Raw genomic sequence first — 26,071 nt, 5'->3', positions numbered from 1 at the left:
TAAAATTTAATTTTATTATTTAACTCGTAAAAACAATTGCATACCATAATATTTGTAAGGAAATGCAAAGCAAACACAAAAAAGTAATGCGCTTATACGCAATACCGTTATATTCTGAGATTTAATATCAGCGAGACCAATTCATTGGATCTAAATTGTAAACAAACTCAGTGGTCCAAAGATCAATCGAGTGATGCAAATAAAATTTGCGTATCGATAAAACGTTATTTCCTGTAACAAGATAGTATATGTTATAGTTTTTATATGTGAAAGCAAAATACATATTATATATACTTTTTGAACTTATCTTTGGCTATTTTCAACATTCTCTCGCTAAGAAACATTTACTAAAAGTTTTATACATAAATATGAGTATTGATTTGCACTAGAAATAGTTCAATTGTATTGCTGGTAAAAATAATTTTGGAGATGACCAAAAACCACCTTAATTATGCGATAGTTTCTTTACGAATTGATAGCCTCGTGTTTTATTTCAAATAACAATGGAACCATTGTCTACTAGAATTAACATATATTATTATGTAAAAATACAACATAAGTTGTTAAAGTAACAATAATTGCTTGTTATTTTTATACTATAACTTATATTGTTTCAAAGAGGAAAATTATATGCAAGAGATACATCGATTATAATAATTTAAGATATTTTTATCATATTAGTGTTATACTACGTTTTAATAATAAAACTAGTCTATTTATTTGGATACCCCAAAATGAACCTACTTTGAAATAAATGCATATTTTTTTTACTCATTGGATAGCCTTGGAATGTGTTTGGTAATTTAAATTAAGTCACTTAACTAATACCAACAAACATTTTAAATGATTGATGAAAATAAAATACAACTTCTTAATTATTGTACTATACCTCATTTTTTAAAATAATAATAATAATAAATAATAAAATAATTTATTTCTCCGCACAAAGTAAAATATACAAAATGTTTATAAAAATATAAAAAAACTATCGTTGTATAAATATCGTTGAATTTCACTTTTTATTCTTTTATCTACACTTGAAAGAGCTTACGCGTCAAACGCGCGCGCTTTGTGCTCAACTGGCACGCTCGGAACGCCATAATAGAAAGAACAGAACAGAACAGAACAAGCAATAAGTGATGTAAACAAAAAAATGCTACTTTACATTTCTCGTATTATCGACTGGCATAGATGCATCACTAGCATCGCACACGCGGCCCGCGACACTCGCATCAAGCCAGCTTAAGAGAACGCATCGTAAATAAGTACCGTAATTTTAATAAACATTAAGAAAATGTTCAGTTAAGTGTTAAACTTGTTAACCGTACAGTGTATCGAATAGTGTGTGAAAATGAAGAACATTATTGTACGCCATTGCTTGTAAGTAGTTAAATTAAAAAAAAACTTTTTTTTATTTTTTTTTATTTATAAAAAAGCTGACATTTATGGCTGAATAGTTTCGTGTAAAAAAAAATATTTTCGTGTAAAAAAATGGTTGTATTTTTATCGTCTTTTTTTTGCTGATTTCTTTGTTCTTTATTTAGATATAAAATATAAGCGCATTCGCAATTTTATTTTTTTGCGCATGCCCTCAAAATTCGCATACACATGTTTGTATACTTTAATTGGTATATTTTAGCGTATAACTGCGTGTTTGCATATATTTACATATTAATTTTAGCTTAGTAAATGTGAAACGTAATAGCGGTGTTATTTAATTGTAAACAGAATCTACTATTTTGATAAATAATAAAACAATAATATGTAAAAATCCTTTATTTATTATCTTATCTCAGCTTTGGTAAACTAGTTTTTCTATTTATACAAAGTACTCTCTAAGTAACTTTACTTTTATAAAACCGTTTCAATACATTATTCAGCAAATTTAAAATAAAAAAAGATATATTTTAAATTGCGTACAGTAAAAGTTACATTAGTTACAGTAATAGTTACAATAAGTTTTGTATTAAACAGTAAAATAACTAGAATATAATTATGACGATAAGTTTGAAGCTAAAATGAGGAAAACACAAAGAAAAACGAAATTTTTAACATTAATTAAAATTTATCTCTATATATAAGGACCAAAATATGTAAGTAAAACATTCATACATATTAATAAACAAAAAAAAATTAAAATAAGTGTAAAAATTGCGGACCTTAATTAAGATATAGAATTTAATTATTTTAAAAATATTTTGTATATATATGCAATTGCGTGATCATTTCACACTCAATATTTAAATAAGCAGTTGTTGTCGAGTATTCCTATTTTTTATTTATTGTTATAGATTTTACTATGTTAAAACTTTTAAAAAGATGTTGAGCCAATTCCATAAAATAATTAAATTATTTTAAATTTTAAATGAACATATAAAATTCAGCAAAAACATTTTGTTAAATACTTTATAAAGTAGATATATGTAATTAGATAATAATATTTTATACATTTTTCTAGATAATTTTAATCAAATAACTATAATTGGAACTTGAATTAAATACGACGTATAATCGATTTAAATATTCGCTATGTGTTTTTCTATCGTCCTTGAACTTCAATGCATCAGGCTTCGTATGAAGTTAGCACTCATTAGGGCCACATTCTACGCAGCAGTTTATGGCTACCATGAAATAGAATTACCATGGTAAATTAAACTTTATTGCAATAAAATACAGTCTATTTTGGCTATATATTCTATATACAATGCACTCGGGTATTTGCAGCGAGGCTACCGAAATAAAAACAATAGACTTTACAGAGTTCTACTCGAATAACGGGTTTGACGAAAATACTAAGATTACTTAATCGATTCCATCTTTGTTATTATACTCCTTATAAATACTTAAAATACATACCTAGTTGAAGGTATTGTAATGAAACAAATTATATACGAGTATCTACGTACTGTACTCGTATTAGTACTGTACGCGTGTTACGCTAAACTAGCAGGAAAATATAAGCAATCAATTTAGCTTGAAAGAACGCATATTAATTATCAAGTAATAAATAATGAAAACGGCAATTCAAGATCGATCTCAGACTTAAGAGCAGTTTAATATAAATATGGGCCTTAGTATCTTGTACTTTAAAAATGGAGTATTCGTAGAAATACTTTGCCATTCGAAGATAAATCAGTTTATTTTTATTAGATATATACAATAATGGTGAGTTCTACCACGAAGCTTGAATAGCAATTTATTAATATCGAAATCTCTTTAATTACTGTACATAATATTATTGATATATGTAGGTATGTGAAAATAAAAAAATAAAACCGTTTAAAAAAACTCTGCATGCTAGTTACCGGCGAATAATATAAATATTTTAATCTAATTGTAGGCCAGGAAACTAACACATTTGTATCTTTAAGGAGAATCAAAACTAATATTTTAACAAAATTGCCACCCATCAAGCCGTAATCTAAAGTAAGCGGAATACTGGTTCTAGTAGTGTTCCATTACGACGACAGGAGCAAAATTACGTTTAGTTTGCAGACTACTTTAAGATGTATGAAAGGAGATTATTTAAGTTTTATAAAGGAACTAGCGGGTGCGCGCAGCTTCGCTTGCGTATTTAGGGGTGAATTCTAATATACTATGAAACATGTGTTCAATTAAATACTTTTAATAGTCTGAATTTCAAATTTTATAAAAATTGGTCCCGATTTTTAAAAAATCTATACATACTTTCAACCCCTTATTTGCACCCTTAGGGGAAGAATTCTAGAAAAGCATGAAATATGTGTTCAATTAAATACTTTTAAGAGTCTGAATTTCAAATTATATAAAAATCGGTGCCGATTTAATTTTTTTTCCATACAAACTTTCAACTCCCGATTTGCGCCCTTAGAGGGAGAATTCTTGAAAACGATGAAACACGTATTCAATTAAATACTTTTAAAAATCTAAATTTCAAATTTTATAAGAATCGGTGCCGATTTAATTTTTTTTCCATACAAACTTTCAACCCCTATATCACCCCTTTAGAGTTAAAATTTTTCAAAATCCCTTCTTAGTGGATGTCCAGATTACAAAAGTAAACATCTGTCCAAATTCCACGTTTCTACGCACAGCGGTTACGGCTGTGCGTGCGTCTTACCTCAGTCAGTGAGGACAAGTCCTTTTATATATATAGATAATAATAATAATTTGCGTAATTTAAGAAATGAGAACTCGGTCGGCTTACTCGTATTTCGTAATCATTTTTTACTGATCTTTTATTACAGATTTAAACTACTAGTGCCAAATCAGTGTATTCTTCGCTTTTTGTAAATTTGAAAACAGTATATATTCAGCTTCACGCTGTATCCCGCACAGAGCATAGGCAGAGGGAACATAGTGTTAATACACTCCCTTCTCCACTTTCCGCCGAATTCTGGAGGCATTGCGTGTTGAGTGACGGAACTTACCGCCGAAAACAGTTATGTTATTAAATAACGAAAATAAAATTGTACATGCATACATACAAATATAACTAACTACAGATCTTTAAAGAAACACGGAAATAATTTCTAGATTAAAGAAAAAAATATCTAAAATATTTTGCATTGTTCCCAGATTAACTCGCCCATCCCGACGCCAACTATCTACTTCCTCAGTCAGAAGAACCTCTACATCACCTCAGAGGCGCAATGTAGCTGCACCAGCTACAGTAACCCATTATAAGAAATTCAGCGATATACCTGGACCGTTGGCCTTGCCAATTTTGAGACATCATGCTCATGTTCTTCCGAGGATTGGTAAGTTATATTAATACTTACCAAACACAGTATTTATTATATTGTAATTTAAAACGAACAAACGACTATATTTTTTATTAATTTACTATAAATACTTCATTGGGTGTTTTTAATGTGCAGTATTTGACTTAATTAACAATATAATAAATAAAATTTATACAGTCAACACTACATTAAAATCAGAGTAGCCGGATAAAGAGACACTATATATAGAATATCAATTTTATGAGCCATTATATTGACATGCTATCTACATTTAATGTATGTCCTTATCTTTGCCATTGTAATTCCTGGCAGGTAATGAAGATCACATGACAAAAAGTGTGATAATGGGGTGCCCTTGATTTATTACTTTGAATTTTATATAGGATCCCACCTCACGCCAGATGTAGTTCTTGTTTTCTTCTCGTTTTCTTTTTCTGGTAGGTCTTGGTGGAGAAGCTAACGAGATGCTTCCATGCCTTCCTATCCTCAGCTTACCTTAAAGCGTTAATATTGAGGAATTTAGTTATTTCTTCGAGGGCGTCCGTCGGCAAGATGGTCGACCTCTAGGCTCTGAATTTCTGAACTTTATGACCAACTTTTGTATAATAACATCGTTTTTACCACGGAATTTACCTTCTATATATAAAATATTATGAAATAGGTGTATGTATAAAAAAATAAAAATAAACAAATTAATTATAAATAAAACAAAAAACCCGACTGCATAAATTAAATTCTGACTACCTGCATAAATTAAGTTAATTAATATAATAATAATAATTGTTTGCTACACTCGTAAATCAAAACAAAGCCAACGCATTATTTATCAAAATCAGTTCACTGGTTAAAGAATTGCAAGGAAACAAAGAATTGACATATGTAGATGCGCGCTAAAAACATAACTCTCCTTTTGGGTCGCGTGTAGTCAATCAAATAAATATTTCAAAATTGACCGAAAAATGTGAATGAGTGGAGTATAGGATTAGGAAGTATAATAGGTGACGCCATTACATTGTGACGTAATAGAAACGAGTTTTTTTGACACTTATGTATAATTTATATGTCTCCGCCATTTTGTCCTGGAAACATAACATATATTTTTTCAATTTAATGCGTAAGTAAGTATATTTTGAAATAATTACCTATTAATAAATATATATGGTTACATGTATTTATAACATTTATTATTACTTATTATATTATAGTTTTTTCCAATCACATTGTTATACTTCAAATTCGCACTTCTAAACTTCACATTCTCATTTTACCATTTCAATTTAAGTTATGTTACAAAAATTTAAATTTCTATTTGAAATTAAAGCATCTACTCGCAAATTAATAAGTCTAAGTTATTTTAATGTATGTACAAAATTAATTTGCTAAGCTATTTGCTTATAACTTAAGTTGCATGCTGAGGTTCATGTACTATAATGATTATTGATGACATTGATTCACGCTCCACTCAAGAATTAACAACGGTATTTTAATTTTAAAGATTAATTTTTAATCAATTTCAAACAAAAGAACATTTTCAATTTGACCGTAAATTTTCATGATAGTTCCGCGATTATTTCTTTAATTATAAATGGATTTTCATAGGGGGGGTTATTGCGACGACCTTAAGAAGACAGCGGGAATCCGCTGGAGAATTAGAGGAGGCCTATGTCCAGCAGTGACATAATAACAGGGACGTTGAAAGGCTGATGAATGGATAGATGGATGGATGGAAATGGATTTTGATATTTTGTTTTATTTTGTAACCCCACAAAAATGTCATCAAAATTTATTTATTACTTTTAAAAAATAATAACGAAACCGATAAATTATAAAATTTTTACCTACTGAGCGAATGCTGCTATATGTGAGCTTAAATACCGTTTAAAGGAATGTTTATAATTGTAGTATAAATGCTTCTCCGGACGGTCTTGTTAGATAAAGAATCACATGGAGTTCAGTCACACGAGTATTATAAATTGTTTTTCCTAGTAAATAACAAGTTAATGATAAATTACTTTCTTTATAATTATAACAATACTTATATATAATTTAATTAAATTCAAAAGCATTAATATTATTCATAACCATAAATTGACAATTCAATTCATAAGATATCACTTATACAGATGTCAGTAATTGGAAACTATGGTGGCACTTTAAAAGATCCATTTTAAAGATCTATGAGAGATCTAGCTATAGATCTAGTTCCGTATTACGTTGTTTAATATGAGCAAATAAACATTAGCACAATACAAAACTAGTTTGCAAATTATGACCACTCTCTCTAAATCTAAAAATAACAAACGATAAATCAGGAGAAAGTTGCCATCGGGATACAACCGGTCTCACAGTACTGGTTCAACATATCCTAATTCTACAGTCTAGACTAAACTGCTATGTGATTAAAATGTGCTATTAATTAACAAATGTCGACTGAAATCCTTGAAATTTTAAATTGAGTTATTATTACCTTCATATTTTAAATATTTTAAAATAATAATACGTGTATTGAAAGACTCATAATCTTTCCTGTGTTTTAAAGTGTTTTAGCTAAATTAACTATACTATAGCGATCCTTATCCATTTCAAAAAGCTTTTTGTTTCTCTAAGCTTTTGTAATACAAAATAGAAATTTTAATAATAGTTGCAAAATAAAATCGCAGCCTTAATATCATTGCACAAAATTAATTATGAATGATGAAAAGATTTTAATATATTAATCAGAGATTAATTATCTTAATATTGCGATTAATTATTATTTATGGATATATCTAATCTACCAAACATGAGAAGTCCGTAGTTCTAATTTAAACTGAAAATTATTGAAATATTAATCGTTGCTATCTAAAAAACGGCACCTAAAATAACTTAAAACATGCAAATATAAAATATTCTAATATTTTATAACGCATAATATCTTGAAACTACTACTGCTAACGTCTCCTACTCCCTGATTATCCAATAGAATCCCGGACGTGGACGCTTAGCGGCGATCAAGAGAATTTAGTAACGATGTAATTTGCATCTGCACTGCATCTACTTTAGCTATTGCGTTTATATGCCGTACCGAGCTGTAGAAATATAAACTAAAATATTTGATAAAAGATTGTTTATATTTAAACGTGATATTTTAATTTTGTATTGTTGTACTATATTATATTTATAGTTAAAGGGTTTTTTTACTTAATAATTCATTTTTTAAAACCATAATTTTAACTATATTACCATATAAGTATGGGATAAATAATAATATTGAAGGGAGTAAATAATATTTAAAAAACATTTTTTTAACATATTAAGTATTTATGAGAATCGTGAAACAGAGGCACAAACGTGCGACTGTAGGTGATAGGTTATGGGTTCGACTCCCACTCGAGGAATGTTCCCAGGTTCCTTCTGCCTGCCCAGCTAAGAGTATGTGCGGGCGATAACAGCGTTAAGCTAAAAATACAAAAAATAATCATAAAATACACGATACAAAATAAGATTGACTTATATGCTTACAAACATAAACATAAGCGTACAATAAACTTACTAATAAATTAATTAGTATATATGGCTTAAGAAGATAAACTGCTATTGTATCTTTTATCAAATCCATTCAGAGCTGCTACTAAAACACTCGCATAAAGCTCCCTAGCTATCTCGACAGAATTCAAGTTAACTTATTATTGTTGCAGATATCAAATATATTTTATAATATATTTTTATCTTAACGTATTTTAGTGAGAGAGAATCTAATCTCTTATATTTCTCTCTTCTCTCATATCTCTCTCATATTTATTTTTTACTTTATTTATTTATTTATTTCATTGAATTATGTAAATTTCAGTTTAAATGTTGAGACACGTTGAGTATGAGAGATTTACTATTACTTTTTTTATTTACTATATTGTATTAATCAAAAAGTAAATACAGAAAACCAATCCTAGAAGTTTCTATATTGTTTGTTTACTATACGTACTTATGACGTCATAATATTCAATTGCAATATACGCCCAATACAAAACACTTTACATACGAGTTACACATAAAAAAAAACACTTCTACTTTTTATAGCGAAATAAATATTATGTTTTTGCATTATATCAATGTGTCGTAAATTTTTTATCGTTTAAGGTTGACAATTTTATATTTTTATAACGAGCACGGGTCATCGGTCTGTAAAACATGTGAGTTCCACGTGATGCTTGTAAATTGCAACGTAGTAAAATTAGATTTGGTAGCGTTTTACTAAATCGCTTAGTCTTTTTAGGGTTCCGTACCTCAAAATTTAAAAACAGAACCTTTATAGGATACACACACGCAGCAGGGTAGGCAGAGGGAACCTAGTGTTTTAACACTCCGTTCCCTACTTTCTGGCGAATTCTGGAGGTATTGCGTGTTGAGTGGCAGAACTCAACGCCATGCGTTGCCTCGACATCAAAGCGAAGAAATGAAAATATAAATTTAAATAAATATTTCATCTCCTCGAGTGGGGATCGAACCCACAACCAGTCGGTTCTACAGTCACACTTTATGCCTCTGGGCTACGACTGACTTTTTTTTAAATTTTAAAATATATTTTTTTATAGGAAGTTTCCACCACACTGTGGGACTAGGCCTTCTAGAAGGCTTACAAGAACGCTATGGACACTTGGTACGGTTGGCCAAAGCGACTAGATCGAGACCTGTGCTTTACGTGTTTGACCCTGAGCTTATGAGAGAGGTATGTAATAATATATTTATTTAGAAATGTATTTATTATCATGTTTATAGAACTTATGAAAAATTATATTCATATAATTATAACCACTTGATTCAATTTAAGTTTTTTATATATATTATTTAACACAATCAAATCAGCCTTTTCGGGTCCACTGCTGGACATAGGCCTCTCCCAGGGTGCGCCAAAGCTCCCGATCCTCCGCCTTCCGCATCCAGTCGAAGCCAGCAACCTTCTTCAGGTCGTCGGTCCATCGAGCTGGAGGGCGCCCTACGCTACGCTTGCCAATCCGCGGTCTCCACTCAAGGACTCGTCTGCTCCAACGGCCATCGGTCCTTCGACAGATGTGTCCAGCCCATTGCCATTTCAACGTACTAATTCTGCGAGCGATGTCGGTAACTCCGGTTCTTTTCCGGATAACCTCATTTCTGATTTTATCTTTCAAAGAGACTCCGAGCATAGCTCGCTCCATAGCACGTTGGGCGACTTGGAACTTATGGACTAGACCGACTGTTAGTGTCCACGTTTCGGCACCGTATGTCATGACTGGCAAAACACACTGGTTAAAGACTTTTGTCTTCAAACATTGCGGAATTGGCGACGAAAAGATTTGACGTAGCTTGCCAAACGCTGCCCAACCCAGTTGAATTCTTCGATCGGCCTCTTTCTCAAAGTTGTTTTTACCAAGCTGGATAGTTTGTCCTAGGTATATATACTCCCGAACAACTTCAAGAGGAGTGCCGTCCACGTATATTGGTCCCGGTATGACATGCTCGTTGAACATGACCTTTGTCTTGCTCAAGTTCATACAGAGACCAACACGCCGCGAAGACCCATCTAGGCTCTGCAGCATCTCGGCTAGCTGTTCCAGCGACTCTGCTACGATTACGATATCGTCGGCGAATCTGAGGTGCGTGATGTACTCGCCGTTTACATTGACTCCAAAGCCGGTCCAATCCAGGGTTTTGAAGACGTCTTCCAATGCGTTGTTAAACATTTTCGGGGATATAACATCACCCTGCCTAACACCTCTGCGCAGTTGGATCGCCTTAGTTTTACTCTTCTGGATTTGGACAGTCAATGTAGCAGACGTATACAAACTTCGCAGCACCTCGATGTACCTCCAATCGATACGGCATCGCTGCAGTGCGTCCAGAACCGCCCAGGTTTCGATAGAATCAAAGGCTTTTTCGTAGTCCACGAAAGCCATACACAGCGGTCGATTGTACTTCTGTGTTTTTTGTACTATCTGCCGAACAGTATGGATGTGGTCTACGGTGCTGTAGCCTGATCGAAACCCGGCTTGCTCTGGCGGCTGGAACTCGTCAAATCTGCTGGCAAGACGATTCGTCAGAACTCTGGAGAACAGCTTGTATACGTGGCTCAAGAGTGAGATCGGTCTATAGTTCTTCAAGAGAGTTCGGTCTCCCTTCTTGAAGAACAGTACCACGTCACTCTTGCTCCACGTTTCCGGGGTTTTACCGTGATGGATAACGGAATTGAAGAGGCTTGTTAGCACTTTCAGGACTGGGGTGCCACCTGCTTTAAGAAGTTCTGTAGTAATTCCGTCATCGCCTGGAGCTTTGTTGCTTTTAAGCTGTTCCAAAGCCATCCTAATCTCACCGAGGTCAACATCCGGGAGCTCTTCAGTGTAATGGCGCGTTAAAGGAGCGCGTTGGTCACTAGCTCTGGATTTGCCGGGTTTCCCTGATTTTGACGAGTATAGCTGCTCGTAATAACGCTCAACTTCATCGAGTATCTCAAACATAGAGGTAACGATTCTACCATCTTCTTTTTTGAGTTTCGTGAGATGAGGCCTTCCTAAATTGCGAGCGAAAACTTTCGATCCCCGATTCCGCATGATCGCACTTTTGATAGCGCGTGTATTTGAGCGACGGAGATCGCGACGCGTCAGCTTTCTGATGGATAGGTTTAAGGCACTCATATCTGCCGAAGACGGTGGTGGCAGTTCTCTTCGCTTTCTCATAAGCTCGAGTGTCTCAGCTGAGAGTTTCGTTGCGTTGACTCGTCGCTTTGGGGGAAAATATTTGGCTGAGACATTGTGCAGCGTTTTGACCAGATCATCGGTTCTTTGGTTAATGTTGCTAGTGGTTTCCAGTGCGTTGAATCGGTTTTGGAGTTCGGTCTGGAACGTTTCGGAACTATGTGTAACTTGAAACGCTAATGGTCGGAGAGTAGACTTTATCATTAGCGTTCTTTCAGCTTTTAAATCAATATTTAGTGTGCCTCGTACGAGTCGGTGATCGCTTCCGGTATTAAACCTATTGATCACTGAGACATCACTAAGTATGTGCCGTTTATTCGCGATAATAAAGTCTATCTCGTTTTTTGTTACACTATCGGGGCTTCGCCAGGTCCACCTCCTTTGAGGCTTCTTTTTAAAGAACGAGTTCATTAAAAAGAGCCTCTGGGACTCGAGGAAGTTTGCCAGCAATTGACCCCTTTGGTTCCTATCGCCCAAACCGAAGGGTCCAATGTGTGATTCGCCACTTCTTTGTACTCCCATTTTAGCATTGAAATCTCCCATAACAACGCTGTAATGAGCCTTCGAGGTGTTGTTGAGGGCTTTAGCGATGTCTTCGTACATTTCTTCAACCTCATCGTCAGAGTATGTCGAAGTCGGCGCGTATACCTGTACAATTTTCAGGGCGTACCTGTTAGATAATTTAAGGACAAGGTATGCAACCCTGTTCGACACACTACTGATTTCTACAACATTGCTTATGAGAGATTTGTGAACCAAAAAACCGACTCCTCCCTGGGAGACTTGCTCACCTTCGCGGAAGTAAAGCATGTGGCCTGACTCCAGGGTTATCGCGCCCTCCCCCTTTCTTCGGACTTCAGATAAGCCTAGAATATGCCACTTAATGTGACTTAACTCTACTTCTAGTTCAACAAGGTGTTCGTCCAGTCTCATCGAGCGTCCATTGTACGTTGCCAGATAGAGTCGTTTTTGGTAGCCTGCCGTAACCCGGGGATTCTTAGCACCCCCTGACCCTCCGATACCACAACCGCTACCGTAGTTGGGCCTAGTGGGTCTGCCGAGAACTGGGGGCCTGTTTTTATTTAAGACACTCATGGGATGAAAATGCCCATACTCACCGCGCTGGGCAAGCGTGTTGGCGAGCGCAGTTTTTTTTTTTTTTGTGTGAGAGAGGAGATGCTGCTGCCCATCCCTCTTAATTTGTCCCTTAGTCGCCTTTTACGACACCCACGGGAAGAAATGGGGAAGTGCTATTCTGACCCGGCACTTCACGGGAACTTCATTTAACACAATAAATATCTGTAAATAATAATTTATGTTTTTTAACTTTATGCAGGTTTTGTTTTGATAAAGAACATTTAGGCCAGTGTTTATTAATCGCTCTTAATCGATCTGAGATCGATCTTGAGATGCCGTTTCATTCATAGATTAAGAGATATCATCTCAAGATCAATCGATTTATGAATACAGAATAAATCGGTGCTTGTGAGTTCGAATAAATTATTTGCATATTTTCATTTCCCAATCTAAATTTATTTGACATAGTTCTTTATAGGATGTATAGATGACTCGTGCTAATATGTCTAAAAAAAATAAACATAATGTACTCATTTCGCAAATATCTCGACACATTATCTATTGTAGAGGTCAATATGACATAAAACATATTTAAATAATTATTATAATATTTTTTATGAGGAAGACATACTCGTATATAACGATCTGTTTTGCTTCTAATAAACCCAGATACATACTATAGAATTTGTGTAAATAAAATTTCGACTAATAAAAACAAACAATATTTATAGACACTAGACACTAATAGATTTAATGCGTTAACTTTTTCAGCAGATAGGACCTAGTGATAAGACACTCCATTCCCCACTCGTTAGAAAGTCACAAATTTCTTTCTATTCTACCCCCACTATTTTAAGAGAAATAACATATAGTAGGTTCCACGTTAAAACGAGCGTTGTTAATTGATATAATTATGTTTGCTTATTTGCTTTTAGTTTAGTCATTACAGCACTTAACAATATACAATTTGTACTTTCACTTAAGAAAGCGTAAAATATATAAGGATAATTACAATCTACGACAAAATAATATATATGCTAACTATATATTATATTTATTTATGTTTGAGTATCATTTCCTGGCTCTTGTTTCATCTTGAAACGCGGCGTTAAGTTCCGCCACTCATCACGGAAATTAAATGTATATTTTAAATTATTTTAGTCTGATAAAATAAATAAGTAAGTATGTACTATTGCCCTACACTAATATTTAGTTCGCAATGAACAATTTGCGTAATAAAAGGTCATGTTTACAAGATGATTAAACCTCAAGCGATAACATAATCAGCTGCTCTGTCTATTTATGTAAATAAAGAAAATGTATTATTTTTTTTATATTATCTGTGATTATAAAGTTTTTATCTCTTATATTAAATTATTATCATAAGAGGCTACGTGTGGCGCAAAGGCACAAGCGTTTGAGTAAACGAGACAGGGTGTGTGGGTTCGATTCCCACTCAAGGAAATGAAACATTCAATATTTTAATTTCTTTGCTCTGATATCGAGGCAAAGCTTGGCGTTAATTCCCGCCACTCAACACGTAATGCCTCCAGAATTCGCTAAAGAGTGGAAAATAGAGTATCTGAACACTAGGTTCCCTGCTCCGTACGGGCTATAGCGAGAAGTTGAAAAAAAATAATTGAATGTAACATAAAAATTATATAATGTAAACAAAATAAGAAGAACTAATTAAAAGTAAAATTGGGTTGTTTACTAGTTTAATACAAAACAAGGTTTTGGGTTAACTGCTACAAAAATAACAAATCCTGAGTGCTTTAAGAATTAATCTAACCAAAGTACGGTCTAGAATTATACGTAAATTCATTTAACTTGGAGTATAGACTAAATCATTCTATTTTGAGATAGCTCTTAGATTCGTTTCTCTTTCTCTTATAGCTGCATATCTCTGGTGGTCGATGTTGTTCACGAATATTACTTAATATATTAAGGCATCGATTTGATGAATAGCTCCCAAGCCAAGTTTATATTTTTGATAGCGTACATGAAAAAAATATATTTCTTGGTAAATATTTAGAATTCTTTTTACTTATAATTCATTTTATTTCTTTTTAAATATTGGAATATTTATAAGAATCCTAAATTTGAATCATTTATGGAAAACTGTGGTAGGTATTTTATTTTTGTAGCCTAACTTAATTTTAACTTTTGGCGTTTTCGCATTTATGTATTCTATAATATAATTTATTCGTAAATTCTAAATTACCTTTTCCGTAACAGCATTTAGCTACCATTGTAAAACCATCCAAAACTACCCCATTCATCCATATTCAACATTGATTTGGATGATATACGTCGACAAATCTAACGATCTCTACTGAATTTAGATCTCTGCAATAAATTTGTTACTTGGCCACGTAACAACGCAAGTTAATCGCTCGTATCGTAATTGTGAAGATATCTCTTTGATTTACGCTTCATTGTTTGCACCAACAACTGTACTGCATTGGCTTTGGAGACACTGTAATGTCTTTGCTGATACCTTTTTTTATCTTCAAAGATAGAAATACTTCGCGTTCAGGATTTTTCTATTTGTTTTTTTTCGCTGATACATTTTTGATAAAATATCAACTGTTTATGATATATTTTTACAATTATATTACAGTATTTTTGTTCGAATTTAATAAACTACTATTCTTGATATTGGCGATAGCTAGGATTTGTTTAATCGATTGAATCTACATACATAAATATATCTCAATCATAGTATAACCATATATATATAGTAATTTTATATAGTCCGTAGAAAGACAATATGTAACTCAAACTGTCATAATCTAGAAGTCATTTATCACGGCTTGGTGCCATCTTCGGAAATTAGAAAATTTGATATAGGCCTGTAGCCTGTAACCCTATATAATATATATGCATGTTAATCAACTAACCTCGAGGGAGATTTGATCTGTAAGATAACATAATTTAATACTCGTAATCCAAATCTAAACTAACATAGATATGGTATGTAAATAAATTACAAAATTCCTATTAATTGCTGTTTGATAAATAAAAGTTTCTTTGATGACTTTATGGATAAACTTTATAATTATAACTAAATAACGAGAACATCGTGGCGCAGCGGCACAAGGGTGTGACTGTAACGCGACGGTTGTGGGTTCGATCCCCACTCGAGGAAATGAAATATTTGTTTACCTTTATCTTTTCATTTCTTCGCTCTGGTGTCGAAGCAAAGCGCGGCGTTGAGTTCTGATACTCAACACGCAATGCGTCCAGAATTCGGCAGAAAGTGGGGAACGGAGTGTTACAAACACTTAACACTAGGTTCCCTCTGCCTGCCGTGCTGTGTGCGGGATACAGCGTGAAGCTTAAAAAAAGTATGTAATTATGTTCCTAAGAGCGTTTTTGTTAACCACATCATTGGTGCATTAGAATGTACGTGACGTCATAAGTTGAATCTTAAAGCCTAATCCTTTTGTATTAAACAAAGAATAGTGATTGACCCCTCCACTTAACACAGCCCATGTTAAGACATATCGAAGAATAACAGGACGCGTCACTTCACCAAATTGTCTCTACCTCATGTTAACCTTCCAAGATTTTAAAGATGAATAAACAAAAATGTAATTCCTAATATTGAAAGTTATTAAAAACACATAACCATTTTTTTAAATATTCATACTATATAAGAATTAATTACTAAGAAGTAATTATAATATTTATTTTGATCGCAGGTATATCAAAGCAATGCCACAGAGCCTCCCCAATGGGCCAAGTCGCCATTGTCTATACAAAGGAAAACTGCGGACACTCATTGTCCTATGCACAGGTTAGTAATTAAAAATCTATAAAACATACGTTAGTACTAAACCAGAGGCTACATAAACACTTCATTATTATTTTATTTAAAATAAAATTGGTGAAATAATTGTGAAGATGTCCAGGGGAAAGCTCGACATTGAGTTCTGCCTTCACACAATGCCTCCAGAATTCAGAAAATGGGGAACGGAGTGTCTTAACACTAGGTTCCCTCTGCCTACCCTGCTGTGTGCGGGATACAGCGCGAAGCTGATAAAAATAAAACAATTGTGAAGATTAACGAATAAAATTTACAACATTTAAATTAAATTCTGTCACAAAAGCATTCAACTACCCAAGAATAATATTAAATTTTCAATTTGCAAGATATTAAAAGCTTAAAAAGTAATTAAAATGCTTAACAACGTTAATTAGCAAAACCAAATGCCTTTGATCAATTGCAGGCAAAGGACGATAAAGGACTATTGGTGCGACTTTAACCGATTAGACTATTAGTATTTTTATTTAAAGATTGCTAAAAAAAATACCAGCTAAAATACCATAATTGCTTGTTCTTATAAGTACCTAGCTCTAACCATTATTTAAATTAATATTAAACGTAATGTTTACTCAACAACTGTCCGATTTTCAAAATGGCGCCCGGAAATGGAAAAAGTAGAAGAAGCTTATTTTTTTCTTATCATAGCAATTTGTATCAAATGAAAGCTGCCTAGGGATAATTCTAATAGTGAAATTGAATATAATAATAAATTTATTACAAAAAAACCCACTGCTTAAAAAGAATGATTTTTTTTTGCGTATCACTTCAGTTTGTGTGTGTGTATGACTTCACGAATTATACGCTTCCATTCTGAAAAATATTTTCGATAGATAATAAATATGGGTGTCTCCCTGATCTGTTAAGCGACATTATTTATTTTAAATGAATACGGGGTATATATTTCTAATTCATCTTAATATTTTTTTTAGATATATACTTATTATTTAATTAACAATAAATAACGTAATAAATAAGTAACTGTAACAATATATTTTTAGTGACGAAACAAAAGCAATATGGGCTGGAATGAGAACATTGTTGCAAGATGGCACGCTTCTTCGAAACTATGATAAGGCATTCGACGATATAGCCGCTGATGTCACGAGGAGGTATGTAATAGAAAATAACTCGTAAATGGCTTATAATAATAATATGAAAATAATTATTTATATAACTAGCGTTATAGTTTATTATAAGATGCCGTAGAGGCCGTAGTGGCGCAGCGGCAAAGCATTTAAGTGTAAACTAGACGTTATGAGCTCGATTCTCACTCGAGGAAATTATTTTTTTCATTTGCTCGTTCTAGTAACAAGGCAAAGTACGATGTGAATTCCGCCACTCATTCTGCAATGTCTTAGAGACATTGGGCAGAAAGTGGGGAACGAAATGTCTTAACACCGGATTTCTCTGCCTCTGTCTACTTTGCAGGACTTTTCGTAAAGATAAAAAAATGAGACGCCCGAAAGTGAAAAACAAAAAATCAAAATCAACTCTATCTGTCATAAATGCTAGAAAATATATTATAATATTCTTTATATCGTTTTTGTATAAAATATTTTCTAGCATCTATCTGTATTTGTACAAATTAGGCCTGATCCTGAAGTAATGCCTTTCTTGTTTATCTGAAGATATCAAGAGATAATTTAAAGTAATCCCACAAGCCCTGTCTCGTAAATTAAATAAGTTTTGTCTTTTCTAGACACATTTTTGTTTTTATTTATTTAGGTTCTTAAAACAATATATATATATGTTGAAATTATTGTTATAAAAAAGTATATTTATTTTAGTATATAAATATCTAAGGCCTGTCGCCTGTCGTGGTGCAAGGGCACAAGCATGGATCTGTAAACGTGGCAGGTTATGGGTTCGATTCCCATTCAAATTAAGTCACAATGCCTTCAGAATTCAACGAAAATGGGGAGTGGAGTAGCTTAGCTTTCTCTGCCACTCCTACGGGATACAGCGTGAAACAGTAAAAGAATACCTAATAATGTGCATACATCCTCTTATTGAATAAACAAACTTAACTTTACATTCTCTGGTTAATATATAATAATAATAATTTTAAAATAAAACACTAATTACTATGCAACTGCGCACAATAGTTGCATACAAAACTGCATAATAAAATAGTCATGCATTTTATTATTTATTGACATACATATAATAATCCTATTATTGTAATTATATAAACATGCTATCATAGTGGATATATAGGTGTGTTAAAGTAAACGCAACGGCTGTGGATTCGATTCCGACTCTAGGAAATAAATTATTTAATCATTTCACTATGATAAGAATGGCCGTCGGTACTCATCATGCATTTCCTCGAAAATTCGATGTAAAATTGGGGAACGGAGTACCTTAACACTAGATTCCCCTGCCAACCTTTCGTGAAGCTAAAAAAATACTTTTCAAAATCAGGCTCGGTGATCTTAGACACGCTGAGAACGCACTGAACGAAGAATTAGAAACAGAAATATATCGCTGGGCGATAGAGACCATTGGAGTTATCATATTTGGTATGCGCCTGGGATGTCTCGATGGTAACGTCCATGTGCCTTCTGAAGATAATAGGTAAGCTGTTCTATTTTTTATTTCATTCATTAATATTTGATGTTTAGGGGTTCTGGTGTCACGATACGTACGAGAGAGAGAGAGAGAGAGAGAGAGAGAGAGAGAGAGAGAGAGAGAGAGATACTTAGAGAGATTATATTATGTATAGTTTAGGTATTTAGTCAAACTTGATGGTTGCAAAATATATGCAATAAGTTTTTTTAAGTGTGTGATGAGAATGAGTGAACAAATGATAAATATTTTCTTTGTTTTCATTTATGTATTAACAGGTGTAAGTATGCTTAACAAAAAATTAGATAATTGCTTTAAGAAAATAAAAATTTAGACATAGATACCTTTAGATTACTTGTGTATTGAGTTTATAGAAACTTTAAAAAAAATGGAAAAATTAAAAACTGAATGTCTTAACACGAATCTCCTACCTATGCTTGCTTTGTGCTTTATCGAATTATTGATACCATAACCATCAATCATGGTAGTAAATCTTCCAATCTTAATTTGGAAGCGAAATTCTGAAATCCCTCAGGGTGTACTCTAAAACATATTACGAGAAACATTTCGGTTAGACATATTTTGATAACGCATTAACTTTAATAACGTCGCATAAAGGGTTGTTAAGAAATTACAATCTGCTTCACGTGTTCATGTGAGTCCGATCCACACTCGGAGAAAATGAATTATTACCTATTTATGAATATTTTCATTTCTACATTCTGGCACCAAGGCAAAAGCCAGGCGTAGAGTTTCGCAACTCAACACGCATTGTATCGAAAAATACGGTGGAAAACGGAGTGTGTTGACACTAGGTTACCTCTGCCTACCTTGTTGTATGTGGGATATAGCATGAAGAAGTTCATATGTCACTATAAAATTCACATGAATATTTTAAGCATTTGGGAATTGTCTGAGTGCTCGTGATGGATATATGAGGATTTGATATCAATACGATTTTAATATTTTTCATCACAAATGATTGATATAAAAAATATCGCTCTCGAAGCTTCGATGCAATCTTAGAACGAATTAATTTAAAATTTTAACATATAAGTTAAGCTATATGTTGAAATTCCTCTTCAATATTACATTTCTTTTATAATTTACAACAAAAATGTAACGTCGAAAAAAAAAGAATGATATTAAGATATAGTACCTATCTTTATCTTTAATAAACAGAATGTTACATAATTATATATATTTACTAAATCTTGAACAAATCTTGTTTAGAAGACCCGAAAAGACTTCTATGGACGACCACATAGACGACCTCTGCTCGCTCTCAAAACGCTGTGTGACCGAACTAACCCCAGCCGAGAGATTCGTGAGATGTTCCTTAGAAATATCTAACGAAAACTATCTAGTGAGAAGTGAACACACACTGAAGCCCGAATCAAAGTCTTTTAACAGTGCTTTGAAAGCTTTTGATAAACATTTTAGGTAAGCAAATATTTATTTTTAAGGAAAGTTTTTTTTTATTTACTATTTTTGAATATACTAGTATATTAAAAATTATAATTATTATGTTAACATTTGTAGTAGGAGTTGACACTTTACTATCGTTTCTTTATGAGAACCATGCTTTTGTTTTTATTTGTGGTTTTGTTAACATCATGGCTGACCAAATTTTCATTTGTCAAAAATCGGTAAATGAAACAAAATCGTGGCAAATTTTTATTTATTTAGAACATTTTTATTTTCTTTAAATATTAACTGAAATATGAATCAAAACCTAAAAATATTTACAATAATCCGATTCGAAACATTTCATAGTAGCACTTCGCAAATCATATTTAATTATTGCGAACTATTAATTGTTTGATCTATTGAACTAGCACTTATGTAATGTCGATATTTCCCTGTAATCTACACTCGTTTGTACATTGACCACAATGTTTACATAATATAATACCTACGTATACAAAATATATCAAATTACTTTATTATTCTATATAAATATATAATTAAGCACGTAATTATAGGATTATAAGAATAAATGGTAGTGTTGCAGCGTCTGACTGTAAACACGATGTTAGTAGGTGCGATCCCCGCTAATTCTTTTTATCTTTTTTTCGAATAAATGTTTTTTCTTTTTGTCTGCTCTAGGTAAAAGATATATAATCAAAGGGAAAAGCGGTGAATGGAATGTCTTAACGCTTAGTTCTCTATGCCTAGATAAAATTATTTAACATAAATGTTTTGTTTTAAAAATAAACATATCTACATATATATTTTTTAACTTATACGTAATATCGCGTGTTCTGATAATTTTAACCAAAAACAGTAAAATTATGCATTTTTATAGTCTATCAAATTCAAGTGAAGCTTGAGTGAATTATACGATGCAAATTTTATAACGATAAGCGCATATGACAGTGGTTGACATGTAGTTCGTCCTCGTTGTACCTAAACGTCAGTTAGGTATTTTAGTAGGGAAAATGACCAAACAAGAACTGTATATATTTTTAACTTTGAGTATTTTAATTAGTTTAGTAATTATAAGATACTTTTTGTGTAATTTTGTGTGGTAGTCGATAAAAGTGGTGTTTTATTATATAAAAATAATGATACTTATATCTCATATTTTGGATTTTAGAACAAAATTTTGCGTAATTATTAAAGTAATCGGTGTTATGGTTGAAAGAATTTCACGAATAAGAAAGCTAAATAAATTTTTACTCTTTATATTTTTTTCGTTTTTTTTCGTTTCGTTTCGGTAGAGATTACGTCGCACGAACAAGAATCGACCCCTTGGGCATAACAAAGTGACATATGAATGTTTGTAAGCTTTGCTGGAATATATAAATGTTTTCATATACCTAGGTATACATATTTATATTTTAATCTGTGCTAAAAACCAGCACAAAGTTATTAAAAATGTTTAATCTTTTTTATATTTCAATCTTAATCTTTTCTTCGTTTTGGTGCGAAGAAGTGCTGGTCAATACGCAATGCCTCCAGAATCCAGGGGGAAAGTGGAGAATGGAGTCTCTTAACACTAGGTTCCCTCTACCTACCCTGCTCTGTGTGGGAAACAGCGTAAAACTGATTTAAATTTTTATTTTTTTTAATAAAACTGCTTTTTTTAGTCTTTAACATTAGTCATCGTCTATTCAATCCATAGTCCGTACCATACTAAGCTTGTGACATAAACGCGAGAGCGATGGATGCTACAGATTCTAAGAGTTAAGAAACAGGCTATAATATAATAAATTAGATTCATTCAGCCTTTTTTGCATAATCAATATACATTTGTATCAATTTTGTGTATGACATACATACTCTACGTCTACGTATATTAGCCTCTAATTCAATCTATGATGAAGACGAATGGATTGTCAATCGAGCCAATCAATTCATCTTCATTTAATGAGACCGTTCTACTTGACATTACATTGAAACATACATACGAGTACATAGTAGCTACTCGTACTAGATAAAATCTATTTTAAGTTTTGTTCTCCTGTTTTTTTTTATTTTTTCTCATAATAGAGTAGGCAGAAGGAACCTGGGAACCTAGTGTTAACATTACGTTTCCCGCTTTCCTCCGAATTATGGAGGCATCGCGTGTTGTGTGGCGAATTGAAAATATGTATATTTTTACTATTTAAAAATAACCTTTGGACCATATATTTTATAAATATTTTTTAAAAAACACACGAAATAATTATTTGCATATTGTAGCAGCTCGTGGTCACGAGTCGAAAATGTATAATACTAATTAAAGATATAACGATATAATAAGGTTTTTTTTTTCAGTTTAACCGAGGATTTCCTACTAAAAGCACTACATGAATTAAACAACGCCCAATTACGGCCAGAACAAGTGTTACTAAATAAGCTGCGGCCACTGGAACGACGGATACTGCCGCTTGCCGCTGACATGTTTCTTGCGGGGGTTGATCCTGTGAGTATTATGTATTAAATTATGACTGTATCTGGTTATCATTAATAATTATTAATGTTTAATTCAAGATATATAAATATATATATGTCTTGAATTATTGATAGTTATCTATAATGATTAATGTTATTTATTAACGTCATTGATAAGCATTAGTGTGGTTGAGTATTGCCTAGTGTTCCATCACTTTGTATTGGATTATTTATGTTAAGAAAGGTGATTATTTATGTAAAAAAAATATTTATGATTAGAAAATAGAGAAAACAATGTTTTTTTTCTTTCTAACCCCACTAAAGAGTTTAATAACAAAACATATAAGTTTTCTTAATATAAATAATAATAAAGTTTTCCGTAAATTACAAATATACGCGAAATATGGGAATTTAGCTTAAAATTTAAAAAATCTTTCGAACCACTTATTGGGGTCATATTCACGCCATGTGCTCCTTACATTCACAAAAGGTTGCTAAATTGTTCTTGGTCCAAGAAAATGAAAAATATAATTCTTACGAGTAAGTAGAGTCCAGCTGAAACAAAGTATTTAAATGAAAAGGGTGGTAAATACGCTAGTACGAACAGGTATACTAGCAAACATCGCAAAGTCTGCTTATTAAACCCATATATTTTATTAAAATTGATATTGTTTTCTAATAATATTTATCAGCTTTATTAAAATTACACGTAGTGTGAGGATCGTTGTCAGCAATAATAATGAATCTAAATGTTTTTTTTTTTATTCTATGCAAATTAAAGCCAGTCGTGACACAGGCGCCAGCGTGTGACTAAAAGCGACAGGTTGTGGGTTCTATTCCCAATCGAGGAAATGAAATATTTAAAATTTTCATTTCTTCACTCTGGTGTCTACTATACACGCAGTGCCTTCAGTATTCGGTGGGAAATGAGGAACAGAAGTGATTTATTGGGAACAGATTGTCTAGTTTCCAAATTCTTCTGCCTTCCCTATGTGTGGGAATTAAACCAAATAAATAAATAACAAAAAATATATATAATTTTAGGTTCATTCTGTATTTTTTTTATTTTACCTATTACTCATAATAGTAGAAGTAGTCATGAGCTATTATTGATATCATTAATTATGTTATCTATCAATAAATTAAACTCAGTAGTAATAATAGAAAACATCAGCTTCACGCTGTATCCCGCACACAGCAGGGTAGGCAGAGGGTTAAGTGTTAAGACACTCCGTTCCCCACTTTCTGCCGAATGAAAACATAGAATAACTATTATCATCCAATTATATAAATGTACCGACTCACGACATAATAAGCTTCCGATACTACTTTAAAACTTGGTCTTCCTTAGAAGTTCACTTCGATGTTGGGAACTTCCTAATATAATAAATTACAAACAATCTTTTCCGTCGCTAACATCAGAACTAGTTTGAAATTATTATAACTGATTTTTGCCATGAATATTCTCGTAGCTGCTCCACTAAAAACGTCGGCAGCAAAATCAAATTAATATCACCAAAATATCCCAATTCTTAATAACATTTCAATTCTTATTAAAATTTTCATAGAGCTATAATATTGTTTACATTATTTTTTGACTTTATTTAGTGCTAAAGCTATTTTATTTTTTAAGTTAGCTAGTTAGCTAGCTAATTCCAAACAATATTTAAGGAATCGTATAATCAAAATAGTTAGAATATATTTAATACACTAGCAATTTGGATGTCAATCTGTATAATAAGATTTATTAATATAAATCTTTTTAGATATTTTTTTTCAAGTATCTTAATTATTATAAAACTAATAAGAAATTGTGTTATTTTAGCTCGCGCAAACAGCGATCACTATGTTCCACAAGTTATCTCTCCACGCGGCGCGGCAGCAACGAGCTCATGATGAAGTGACATGGGCGCAAGCATCTAGGGCTGAGGGTCTCGATGTTCAGGAATTGCCATACATTTCCTCTTGCATAAAGGAAGTTATGAGGATGTATCCAGCAACAGGAGGAGTTGTGAGGCGGAGCGTTGAGGAGTTATCTGTGGGAGGATATGAAGTTCCTGCTGGTGTGAGTAGACATTTTATAATTTTTCTATACAAAATACTTTTTGACTCATTGTTGACTTTCTGTGCTTGTAGCACAGTTGAAAATGTCTAACCCATAGTTGAACATTTGGTTGATAACTCAACCTTAGACTTGTTTTCCCGGTCTGGCTGAAAAAACTTGAATATGTGTACAAAGACTTTTTACTTTCAAAACTATATGGTACATAAATATTGATATTGCATAAGGGTTAAATTTGTGATTCTAAACTTTTAACAAGAAACAAAAAATTCACAGGTCGATATAGTCCTCGCACACGGAGTATCAAGCAAGAACGAAGGTGAATGGGGACGTGCTAACTCGTTCATACCAGACAGGTGGAACCAACAAGCTTGGGAACCTCTAAAATCCTCCCGAGCACATCCCTACGCGTTTATGCCATTCGGAAAAATCTGCCCGGCCACTGGCATCGTTAGCAATATCCTATCAACATTGGCAGAACGAGTCCTAGACAAATACAGAATTGAATGGCATGGTCCCACACCTAACACCCTGACTGCGGGGGTAAATAAAATACAGAGGCCGTATTATTTTGTATTGCAAAATGCCAGTTAAATGCCAATATTTGGCTTATTATGTATTTCCTATTTTTGTTTATAGAATATTTGTTATAGTTATTTCTCTAATTATAGTTGTTATATCATAAAGTTTTATGTATGTACCATTAAATATAATAACCTATCTTAATTACTTTTAATACATGAATTAAATAATGTCTTCCAATTCAAAGAAGAAGATAATAGAACCCTGTTTACAAAATATAATGTTAAATTACATTTATTTTAATTGGAACATGTAAACGGCCATTATAATTCTAAAATATATATTATGTTAGGTTATTTTGATTTCAGCCACTAAATTACTGTAGAAAAATAATGAGGGTAGAAAATATATATAATTTTCTAAGGTAAACATTTTCTAAAACCGCCTTCTCTTTGAGTTTTTGATAGTCATTTTGTAAAATAAAAGCAGTATTCTTAGTGTTTTATTGTACGTTTTAAATCTTAAATATTTTATTAAAAAATTAAAATTAAAATATAATTGATACAATGATTAAATATTTTTGTTGTAATTAATAATTTTATAATCTTAAGTTCAAAATGGTGATTTTAAAGATTAACAAAAATATTAATTAATAAGCATTCCATTGTAATATTTGTTTATAATAAAAATATATACAAAA

General features: G+C 32.4%; 1 protein-coding gene across 1 annotated transcript; it reads left to right on the top strand.

The window, feature by feature from the left end:
* Nucleotides 1-1,189: 1,189 nt before the first annotated feature.
* Nucleotides 1,190-26,071, top strand: LOC146533782 (putative cytochrome P450 49a1). The gene is made up of 10 exons (XM_085195328.1): nucleotides 1,190-1,380; nucleotides 4,558-4,739; nucleotides 9,296-9,429; nucleotides 16,216-16,310; nucleotides 17,339-17,449; nucleotides 18,765-18,917; nucleotides 20,142-20,351; nucleotides 22,671-22,818; nucleotides 24,613-24,852; nucleotides 25,126-26,071. Exons 1-10 carry the CDS (start codon nucleotides 1,352-1,354, stop codon nucleotides 25,441-25,443), a joined length of 1,620 nt encoding a protein of 539 aa, XP_085051454.1. The 5' UTR covers nucleotides 1,190-1,351; the 3' UTR covers nucleotides 25,444-26,071.

This window comes from Heliconius melpomene, chromosome 12, assembly GCF_056956725.1.
Source record: "Heliconius melpomene rosina isolate 202511_hmr_F chromosome 12, ASM5695672v1, whole genome shotgun sequence".
Classification (NCBI taxonomy): Eukaryota; Metazoa; Arthropoda; class Insecta; order Lepidoptera; family Nymphalidae; genus Heliconius; species Heliconius melpomene.
Note: the sequence above shows the minus strand (reverse complement) of the source record. Positions and strands in the feature narration are given on the sequence as shown.